At 42.6% G+C, this 11530-nt stretch overlaps 1 protein-coding gene across 1 annotated transcript in view; it reads left to right on the top strand.

Annotated features, from left to right (window-relative positions):
• Positions 1 to 328: 328 nt before the first annotated feature.
• The window catches only part of CHD1L (chromodomain helicase DNA binding protein 1 like), a 50452-nt gene continuing 39250 nt past the window's right edge, over positions 329 to 11530 (top strand). The window contains exons 1-6 of the mRNA XM_045283710.1: positions 329 to 441; positions 3764 to 3870; positions 5474 to 5588; positions 6421 to 6452; positions 9233 to 9314; positions 11071 to 11233. Of these exons, the coding sequence (XP_045139645.1) occupies positions 418 to 441; positions 3764 to 3870; positions 5474 to 5588; positions 6421 to 6452; positions 9233 to 9314; positions 11071 to 11233 (523 nt within the window). The 5' untranslated portion in view covers positions 329 to 417. The remainder of the gene's footprint in view (positions 442 to 3763; positions 3871 to 5473; positions 5589 to 6420; positions 6453 to 9232; positions 9315 to 11070; positions 11234 to 11530) is intronic.

Raw genomic sequence — 11530 nt, 5'->3', positions numbered from 1 at the left:
TGAATGGGGGAAGTAAGCGAGAAGCAGAGGCACTCTAAGAGGGATTTGGGTTTTCGGTTGTTTCTGTGTTGGTGAGTAGTCCTGACTTCATAAGTGTTAGGCACTGGGGATCTGGTTTGCTGGCATGGATTGGAGCTGAGAGTAGCCAATAGCCTATGATAACGTAATGGTCATTTTCACAGCAATGGATATGGCAGTAGTTCTGGGCATTGGGCTTGTGAGGGGTTCCTAAGGATTAAGCCATGGTCTTCATTTGAGGTCTTAGAACATAGCCTAGGTCTGTACTCAACTGTCTGTCCTTTGAAGTTGCTGTGTGTTTTATTTCTAGGGATTCATCTACGCTCTTACCAACTGGAGGGTGTCAACTGGCTCGCCCAGCGCTTCCATTGTCAGAATGGCTGCATCCTGGGAGATGAGATGGGCCTGGGTAAGACCTGCCAGGTATGTTGCTATGTAGTAACGACTTACTTTCCCTGAAATAAGGCCTTACAAACCACTAGCATTTTTAGCTGTTAAAACAAGCCAACCTCATTGCCATCGAGCCGATGCTGACTCATAGCAACCCTATAGGATAGGGTAGAACTGCCCCTGTGGGTTTTTGAGACGGTAACTCTTTACAAGAATAGACTGACACACTGCCCGGCTCTTTGCCATCCTTGCAATTATTAGGTTTGAGCCCACTGTTCTACCAGCTTACTAGTGTGTATTTTTATTCCCAGGTGAGAAATGTCTGACCTTTGTTAAGAGCGCATGACCTTGGAACACATGCCTGAGTTAGAACGGCAGTGGATGGGCCTGTTTTTGTTGTTAGTTGCTGTCAAGTCAGTTCTGACTCATGGCAACCTCGTGTGCAGAGTGGAACGCCTCTACCGGGGTGTCAAGGCTGTGATTTTTGGGGAGCAGATCAACTGGCCTACCTTCCTGGATGCCTCTGTGGGTTCAAACTGTGAACCCGCTGGCTCAGAGTTGGGCACTTAACCATTTTATCATCCAAGGACCTCATGTAGGCCTAGACATTTGGTTTTTCTCTATAGAGCTGGCACACCTGCCCAAGGATCACTTAACTCTAAGACCCTTAGCAGTGCCTTCCTTTTCTAGTTAACTGGGTCCATTTCAATATTACTCTTTCTTCCTCAGTAGTTGGTGGGGCTATTTCCCATTTCTCTGCCATGTTAGGAAGTACAGAGGCAGGTCTTTATGCTTTTCAAAGTGTTTCAGTCATCTGATGGCCTTGGAGGGGGCTGGGCTAGTGTCTAGAGGTGCAGAGAATCAGATGTCAGTAAACAGATGGTGCCTTGATATTGATAGCTGTGTTGAGAAATGTCAGGGATAAGCTTGGATGGATGGAAAGGTCTGATACAAATAACCCCTGGGTTAATTGTATAGGTTTACATATCTGTGGAATACCAAATAAAGGTAGGCATGCAGAGGAGCAACTTGATCAGGAAGCATAGACATGTCCGTTTTCACATTCAAAAGAGGTGTCACTAGTGAACACGGCATGAATGAGAGTCTCATTAGTTCCTTTAGCCTGCGTCTGCCAAGTCAGCTGTGCTGCATATGCGTAAGCATCAAACGAGCGGGTCCGCGTGTAGGCTAGTTTGGATATGTGTTGAAGATCACTTTATTTTAACCACGTATACCTTTTCAGTCTCAGGGTTGTTCAGTGTACAGTATCACCTCTGAGTATCACCCGGAGGTCTTACCTCTTATTTAGCTCCCTCAGTTTTCTCAGGTAGACAAATCTAGTCCTGGTGTATTCTTGAACTGAGAGCGATGAAACTTCCTAGGTGTCTGAGAGCCAGACTAACAGGGTCTTGGACCAGGTGCAGGGCCCTTCCTGCTAGCTCTTTTGCTTCCCACACTGGATTTGCCCTCCTGATTTCACCCAGAGCCAGCACATCACGTTTGTCCTTTGCCTTTCCCCAAGGTGGCTCTATTGCTCTACTTTCAGGGTTCTAAAAATATAACCATCTCCACTGTTCTCACGTCTGTTCTGACTCCTCGTGACCCAAAGGACAGAGTAAAACTGCTCCCCAGGGTTTCCCAAAAATACACCGCTTTAAAATTTGTTGTGATAAAATTTTGTTTAGAAGTTTTGCATCTGTGTTCTTGAAGGATATGGGTCTGTTTGTTTTCCCTCTTGTAATATCTCTGTCTGCCTTATTCTTGAGATAATGCTGGCCTTATAAAATGAGTGAGAAGTATTCCTTTTTTTTTTTTGAGAAGTAGTCCTTTCTATTCAATTTTCTAGAAGAGTTTTTATAGAATTGGTATCATTTCTTCTTTAGATGTTTGATAGGATTCTCTGGTGAATCCAAATTACTTTTGTAGACATATCCAGGTTTTAGTAAAGAAAGCTTTTCTCTCAAAAGCACTCTTGGCAAAAGCCATACAGAATGGTTTTAACCCACTGAGTACTTATTGAGGCCACCTGGGCCCAATCTGGGAGGCCATGGATGGTATATATATATATCAAATAAACAAACATACAATTAATGTAATCACATTAAAAAATAATAACTGCCACCACAGTCATAGCCCTCTAACCATAAGCATGAGTAATAATGTATTTTTACGTTGTTGAAACTACAATACGAATATAGTTTACATTTGATCAATATAACATTGCCATTATAATTTTGTCTTTCATATTCCCCACAATAATTATTGTCTATTGGTTTATAATTTACTTTAAATACACCGTAGATAAGGAATGACAAAATCTTCCTTCGATCTTTGTGTTAGTAAATTCAGGTGAACATAATTTAGTCATAGAGATTTCATAGGCTTATATCTTCAGGAAAGATTTTCTCAGAAATGGGTCAGTGCTTGAAGGGTGGGCCCTCATAATTTTTGTTTTACAAATGAGTGCTATTTTTTTCCAGTACATTACAGCATCCTTTTGAAGAACCATTTCCAGTCAAACGTGTGTGTAAGCATATGGCCATTTGGCTTTACAAACACATTCATTTTGCACCCTAGTTAAGTTTCTGAGGCATTAATTACTGTCTGTTTCCCCCCCTAGAATATATGTTTCAGGAGGGCTAAGAGTAGCTTTGGTATTGTTATCAGCTTTGTTCACGGAGCTGAGAACAACACCTAAACACCCACCAAGAATACCCTCTAAACAGATGTGGAGAGAGAAACATTTCTAGAAGGGAGAAGAAACCATCCTCACTTAGAAGAGAGCTTGGGCGCCATCATTTGGTTTGTCATCTTGACAGTTGTGTCTTGGCACTTCTTGTTTAATGTTTTCAGAGTATTCCTGATCCCGTACATTCTTTACATGGTTTTTGCTGTTCTTTATGGCCTCTCCTGATTTTTTCTTCGCATTAAAGCATAGGTCATGAAACTTATTTAGCCTACTGCCCCCTGTCATTGAGACACTTTTGTGCTGTAGCCCATCATCCATAATAAAGCGCGGGTATCTGCGTCTGTAGCCCCCTAGGTCGGTCCAGAACCTCTGGGCACGGTATTGCCCACTTTGAGAAACACTGCACTAACATCCCAGTTATATAGAAATCGAGCATCGCTGCTTAACTACTGTAGCCATTGAGTCCAGGATGTTTTTGGCAATTGCATGTGTATATGATTTCACATTAGAAGTGAATTCTCCTAATATGTGGAATTTGTACATTATTTCTTTGCAAACCAGTACTTCTTTGAGGGTCTGTTTTCCTTAGAGGGCTGTGGGAACTTTGTGGTGGTTTTACACATGGAAATGTGATTTTATTAAAATGCATCTTTTTCTGTGTTCTAGACTATTGCTCTTTTCATTTACTTGGCTGGACGACTAAATGATGAAGGACCATTTCTGATTCTATGTCCTTTGTCTGTCTTGAGCAACTGGAAGGAAGAGATGGAAAGGTAAAGAATACCTGTAGTTGTAAGAAACTTTGTTTTTCATGGCGAGGCTCCCTGTGGGAATTAAGTAATGTTCTGTTATTGTAAGATATTTTGTCACTCCGGGGGTTTGTAAGCCAGGAGTCTTATTTCTTCCACAAAACTCACTGAAGCAATGAAGGTAGTTGGTTCACTGGGTGTTGCTGTTACCATTTGGCAGTTAGAAGTACATTACTAACTTATTAGTAAATTGTGCTGTCGTTTTCAAATTAGTACAGGGAGTAGTCAACATGGGAAAATTAATTTTCTAACAGCAAGCACAAGACCTTTTAAAATGTTCATATGCTATTCACACAGGGACTAAGCCTTAGGTTGTACTATTAATTCAGGTAACACTCATTATATTACTCATGTCATTTAGAAGATGCTATGATGACAAAGGGACCCATGGTAGGGTGGGTAGTAGCTTGCACCTTGGGTGGCTAACTGCAAGGCCAGGTAGTTTGACCTATCAGCTGCACTGCAGGGGAAAGGTGAGGCTTTCTGCTCTCAAAGATTTATAGCTTCGGAAACCCACAGGGGCAGGTTTACTCTTTCCTGTAGGGTCCCTCTGGAAACCCACAGGGGCAGGTTTACTCTTTCCTGTAGGGTCCCTCTGGATTGGAATTGACTTAATGGCAATGAGTTTCTTGTGTTATGATGGCTAAAGGAGTCCTGGTGTTGTGGTGGTTTAAGTGCTGCACTGATAACTGAAAGGTTGGTCTTTCAAACCTACCTGCTACTCTGTGGGAGAAAGATGAGGTAGTCTGCTTCCATAAAGATTATAGTCTTAGAAACCTTGTGGGGTAGTTCTACTCTGCCCTACAGGGTCACTAGGAGTTTTAATTGACATGATGGCAATGGGTTTAAGTTTGTTTTGGAATGTTGACTAATGGAATCCTTGGGTGGCACACACACAGTTAAGGGACTCGACTACTAACCAAAAGTTAGTGCTTTAGAGCCACCTAGTGGCACCTTGGAAGAAACGCTTGGTGATTTGCTTCTGAAAGCCATGGAAAAACCCTACTTAACTTTGAATCTGAATCACCTCGACGATGGCAACTGGATTTGATGACTTAAGTTGCTCCTGACCCAAACCGTGTAACTGAAAGCTGGACAATGGAAAAGTAAGACAAAATAGAGCATGATACATTTGAACTGTGGTTTCAGTGAGTAATATCGAGTATATAGTCGACTCCCAGAAAAAGAAACAAATCTGTCTTAGAAGAAATACAACCAGAATGCTCTTTGAAAGCGTGGGTGGTGAGACTTCAGCTGGCTTTTACTTTGGACACGTCGTCATGAAGGACCTATCGCTAGAAAGGGACCACATGGCTGGTAGAGGACAGTGAGAGGGAGGGGAGTCCTCAGTGAGTCGTTTGACACACTCAGTAGCCACAACCGTGGACTCAAGCATAGTGCCCAGGAAGAGGGCACAGGACCGGCTGTATAAGCTCATCGTGAGCTGAAACCGACTGGCAACTAACAACAGTGGGTCATAACTATGTAATGCCTGGGAAGGGTTCTAGAAGCCCAGGCTCGTTTCTGGTTGTGGAGCATGCGTTCATCTCTCTCTTCTTGGATTCAGATTTGCTCCAGGTCTCTCCTGTGCAGTGTACACAGGAGACAAGGAAGAGAGAGCCCACCTACAGCCAGACTTAAAACAAGAGTCCCGTTTCCATGTCCTGCTAACTACCTATGAGGTACACATTTATGTCTCTCTAGCAAGGACTCTTCTTCTGGGGCCTGAGAAGTTGTAGAACCCACTTACATTATAGACATCCCTTGGATCACCCATGTCAGACTTCCAGAAAACTCACATTTGCTCTTTATTGTTATCCGTTTGCCCTCACTTTGAAATGATTGAAGCCGCCCTAACTTGCAGCAAATTCTTTATTATAATCACCTTCACTTGCTGCACATGCAGCTTTTAAATCATTGCAAAGGACTTGAGCCTTCCTTGTCCTAAAGTAAGGTTAAATAAGAACCATATTCATCTGTTTCGGCTTACGGGCAGATTAGACTTAAAGACTGGGAATTAAAGATACGCTTAAGGGATGTTTATACCCCGGGGACTGCTTGTATATTTAATTTTGAGTAGATATATTTTTCTTGGTAAGAAAGTCTTTCATCAGCTGCTCAAAAAGGTGCTAACACCCAAACATGGACCCTTGTGCTCCAAATTCTCTTTCCTGTTGGATTTGGGAGGAAGGCTTCCCTGGGGAGTGGCACTTGAGTTGTATCTTGGTCTCGGAACAGGAGTAATGAGACAGGCAGGGACATGGAGGTCAATTATGTAGTTCTGGTGTCTTTTTAAATCTCTCACAGCAAGCTGTCTGGGTCACCATGAGCAAGATCTTCCCTTTGAATGGCTTATAAAATAGTGGTATTTAGAAATTATGCTCAACCTTTTTGTAAACTTAGTGTCATTTAGGAGAGTTAACGAGAATCAATATTAGAGCATTGGCACTAGTTTATCAATATCAGAAGTATATTAATACCAACCTTTATAATGTGCCTTCCTTAATTTTTCAGGTTTGCTTGAAAGATGCATCATTTCTAAAATCGTGAGTAGGTTGCAATAGTTTATAAATGGTTTTGAGTGGGTGATGAAAGTCATGTCTTTCACATTTTTGTCCTGCATTTCTTTCCGGGGATGTGTGTCTTCCGTGAATCTGATTTACCAGCAGGTAGCATGGCAACAGTCTCATATTCTAGTTGTCTGCTCATTAACGAATGTCCTTGGGTCAGCTACTTAACCTCTGTGAACTTCAGCTGCTGCTTTTATAAAGCATGAAGACTTAATTTCTTTTGGCGGATGCTCTTGTGAGGATTAAATGCGGGTAAAGTACACATAATGGTTTGGGAAGGTAGTAGATACTAAATTCTTTTACATGTGCTTCTAGTTAGTTAGATTTCAGGCCTCATACCAGCTTATGAAGTGTAGGAGACGTGGATTTCACTCCTCGTGCTACCTGAATTTACATCCTGAGTGCTGTTTATGTCCATGTCAACATAGCAGCTGTAGCATAAACTAGACCAGGAAAATCAGAAAAGAAGATATACTGACCAGACTTCATTCTCCATAAAATGTGTGGTTATGGCCTGATTAGGTGGGGATTTTTCATCTCAGTATTCTGCATCTTAATATTCAGAAGTATTTGCAAAATATTTTTCAGTATTTTAATGCTCTTTCTCATCCAGTCTCCAGTGAGTAAATAACTGTGAGCACCTTCTCTTGAAATACTAAAGGCTCAGCTTTGTGGTTCTGCAGTGAGTTCCTAACTTCAAGGTCAGAAGTCTGAACCCTCCAGCTGCGTCATGGAGGAAAAACAGGGCTTTTCAGAAACTCAAACAGGCACAGAAAGCCGGCCCTGTCCTACAGGGTCACTGCGGGACGGAATCAACTGGATGGCAGCGAGTTTGGGTTTTGGGTTTATCTGGTTTATCCGGCATTTAAAGCTGGACTCGTCCAGTATTTGATAGGCTCTGTTAAGTGAGTCTGTTATCTTACTTTTCTTAAGAGTATGTGCCAGTATTCTCTTTTTCTTTGTATTAGTAATGTTCAACTTAATAACCGTTGGAAATTTCTCATACTGGGGGCCAGTGCAATACCAGGAAAGGGAATAACAGAGCTTCCCTAAAAGGACATAGAGGGACACGGAGGGCTAAGAAGTGTACAAATACCCCTGCACAAAGTAACGTGTGGGGGATTTCAAAAGTCCAGAAAACTGAGACTTGAGTGTCATTGGGAACTTTAATCACGATGGGAACCCCAGTAGGGAGTTGTTCTTACCCGTTTTACAGATGGGGAAAATAAGCGTATGTAACCCACACAGGCAGCGCTGCTCATAAACGGCAAATAGACATTCAGACCCAGCACTCATGGCTACGGAGCTTCTCTCTTTATTATTCATTGCTGTAAAACTACAGCCAAAGCAGCGTTTGCCAGTTCAGCATTTTCCAGGTGTACAGTTTCATGGTGTGAATGGCTCTGCCCATGCCAGGTAACCCTCACCCACCCTAATCATCACCAGATTGCCCGTCATCATAGACAGAAGCTCGCTGTTCTCTTAGAAGCGAGCCTCTCCACGTATTTAGTTGGCCTGGTACTTTCACATTATTCAGTGGAGCTGTGTGAGTATTTCTATTTCAGAGACTCTGCCCTGAGTACATTCCAGGTGATTTAAGAACCTGAATAACAGAGGGGCATTTTTAGTGCTGATTCTTAATATGAGGCTCCAAACACAGATGTATTCTTTCCGTTTATCTGATAAGGCCATGGTGTGTACTTCTATATGGCATCCTCTGAACAGCAGGGAAGTGTGATCTCATCTCTGCCCCAAAGAGGCCTAAAGAGGTTTCTTAGGGAGCATTAAGACTTGCACATTAACAATATGAAAATTATGTTTTGCTAGTGAATAGACTTGTAAATCAAGAGGGTTAGAAGGCCCTTTTTCTGGCTCTCCAATAAGTGCTAGAATTCTCTCCCCTTCTTCCTCTCCAGGGAGCCTCCTTTAGTGCCAGGCAACTTGGGATAAGTGGTCCAACCCACTTCCTTTTCCTTTTCACTGGGCCTCATCCCCCTCCCTCTAGCCTGTTTGACAGACCACGCCAGCATTGATTGTGATGTGCAAAATAGATGAACATATCTACACCTAGCCCTTTACAAAGGAATAAGAACTTACAGGTTTTGAAAGCTACATTTTGACCACTTGCATACCTACTCACAACTTCTCATAACCATTGCTTTTGCCCTTTGTCAGCTTTCGTGCCTTCTCTGAGCATGCTGCCCAACTGGGAGTGTTCCAAACTCCTGCCGTCTCTTTGAACCCGTTTGCCTTTCCAGGTGCTATTCAGTGGGTGAACAGTACCAGGCACTCCTTTCTGCACCCATCCTGTGGAGAAGGAACCCTGGTGGTGTATTGGTTGCACATTGGGCTGCTAGCTGCAAGATTAGGAGTTCGAAAGCACCAGTCACTCCTCAGGAGAGACAGGACCATCTGCTCCCATAAAGAATACCTTCTCAGGAACCCACTGGGGTAGTGCTACCCTGTCCTACAGCATCACTATGAGCTGCCATCGACTTGATGGCAGTGAGTGAGTTTGTCTGCCTTTAATGTTTAGGTCATAGCTATTTTGGAATTTTTTTTAAATGCCTTAATTTTACCACACTAGGCAGATAGTATTGTCTTATGTCCATGCTGAGACCCCTTAGAGAGGTGATTTGGGTGTACTTTTAACTTTAGTTTGTCCAGCAACAGAGTTTTGTGGCAAGGTATTAGGTTGTGTATGCATGTGTGTGTTTGCGTTACATACAGTTGAAAGCTTGACTTTCCTCTCACAGCTTCCCCTGGAGTGTCCTTGTTGTGGATGAAGCCCACAGGTTGAAAAACCAAAGCTCCCTGCTGCATAAGACACTGTCAGAGGTAAACTCACAAGTCTAGATTTTCCAAAATGAATTGAAACTTTTACCCAGTCAGATTTCTCTGAAACTAGTTGAAAGCTTACCAAAATCTCATAATCAAATGAATACAGCTCTACCCAATAAAATATATTAGCATTGTTAGTATATAATCTGTCATATCCTTTGTGGTGCATGTATACACAAGCATATATCGTAGATCTTAAATTAGAAGTTCTAAGTATACATTATTAAGGATCTGCACTATGTTCGTGTGTGTAGGAATTCCTAAATGCACAAATGGTCAAGCTCAACTACCAGCTGAGAGTGGGTGCTTGCAACCAGGGCTTCTTAAACTTTTCACTCATGACCTCTTTTTGCCCCAGAAATTTGCAACATTTCTGGCAAGCACTGCCAGAAATGCTTTGTGTTCATTGTATCATTTTTTTAGGGTTGCAAGATGAGAAACTTTTTACTGTTGCCAGAATTTTTGTGACCTCTTCTCCCATTCACTTATGTGACCCCCATGTGGGGTGGAAACCCAACAGTTGAAGAAGCTTTGGTTTAGACCCACCCAGAGGTGCCTTGGAAGATGGGCCTGGTGGTCTGTTAACGCAAGGTCATGGTCTTGAGACCCCTGTGGTGCAGCACCACTCTGCACACCTGTGTTGTGCTCTGTACAGTAAGGTACATGTGGGGTCTCCGTGAGTCAGTCAACTGGACGGCGACTAACAGTATGTGTGCACATAAGGCTGTGGACGAGAGGACTTCACAAAGTTCATGGATAAGGGAAAGATGCTAGAACTTTCCATGGACTTTTTGAAGCCTCTTTGTATGAGCCTATTTAAAATATTTTATATTTTGATACTTAATATATACACATAAGATATGGCTTTCCCATTTTGTTGTGTTAAAGTCCAAGGGGTGAAAGTTCTTACTGATATCAATTCAGATGTAATTGTTTATGTAACCCATTATCTGTTTTTGCTTTTGTTTTTCTTGGCCATTTACTAATCCCTTATCATTGGTATTCAATATCTATTGTTCAAATTAAAAAAAAATTTTCCATTTTGAGCTGTGTATGCCCCTATGTCCAGAAATAGCCAGAATTCTTTGGGTGTCTTGCATCCGAGGTGCTGTGACATTTTACGAAAAGATATGAATCTTCTTGTTTGGACCGTGTGGTCCTAGTGCTGTAGCGTAGGGCTTCAAACTGGACGAGTGCATTGCACCCTTGATGCCTCTGCAGATAGTTCACATCACTTGAATCACCACATAGACCGAATGATGATAGCAGCGTTGAATACTCATGTGGTGTGACAGAGCGATTTGGTCTTGCTCCATTACTATAGTCCTGATAATTGAATCTTCTTCACAGAATTTTAATCCCCTTCTAATCTTGAAAGACACCCTGGTGGCATAGTGGTTACGCATTGGGCTGAAAACTGCAAGGTCCAAATTTGGAAACCACCAGTGCCTCTGAGGGAGAAAGACCCTTCCCATAAATAGTTACAGTCTCAGGAACTCATAGGGACAGTTCTGTGCTGTCTTATAGGGTCGCTTGGAGTCAGTATTGACTTGACGGCGGTGAGTTTTTCTTATATTGAAACTAAAGCCGTAGCATTTCCTGCATCAAACAGCTGGTGTACAGTGTGATGTCATGCCTCTGTGACTCTGCTAACCCATTGCCTTTTTCCATGGGTCACGGTTGTGGGTAGGTATCTGTGTGTCTTGCTTTCCAGTGCTAGGGAGTTTTTACTTGGTTTGTTTGTTTATTTGAGTTCTCAGTAGTGTTCAATCTCCTGTTGACTGGCACTCCCATCCAGAACAGCCTCCAAGAGCTCTACTCCCTCCTCAGCTTTGTGGAGCCTGATGTTTTTTCCAAGGAGCAGGTGGAAGATTTTGTTCAGCGGTACCAGGATATTGAGAAAGAATCTGAGACAGGCAAGTTGCCTTCCTACAAAACATCCCAGAGGCCAGACCCAGAAGTTTCCCTCGTGCGTAATGGTTGTAAATAGAAAAGTAAGAGAATCGGAGACCAGAGAGATTAAGCGCCCCACAAATAAGAAGTGATGTCAGATCCCTTGGGTCTCTTCTTACCTGACAGTCATGACTGTCTTCATTATTTCACATGATTCTGCGGTAGACCCTGGCCTGTTCAGTCATTTTCAGAAGAAATAGAAAGTGATTTGGTTCTCTCCCCGCAACCCCATCCACATTTGTGTTATCTCTAAGGATTCT

This window comes from Echinops telfairi, unplaced genomic scaffold (assembly GCF_000313985.2).
Source record: "Echinops telfairi isolate 266 unplaced genomic scaffold, ASM31398v2 ScPeMD7_7466;HRSCAF=8504, whole genome shotgun sequence".
Taxonomy (NCBI): Eukaryota; Metazoa; Chordata; class Mammalia; order Afrosoricida; family Tenrecidae; genus Echinops; species Echinops telfairi.
This window is presented reverse-complemented; position numbering and strand designations above follow the sequence as displayed.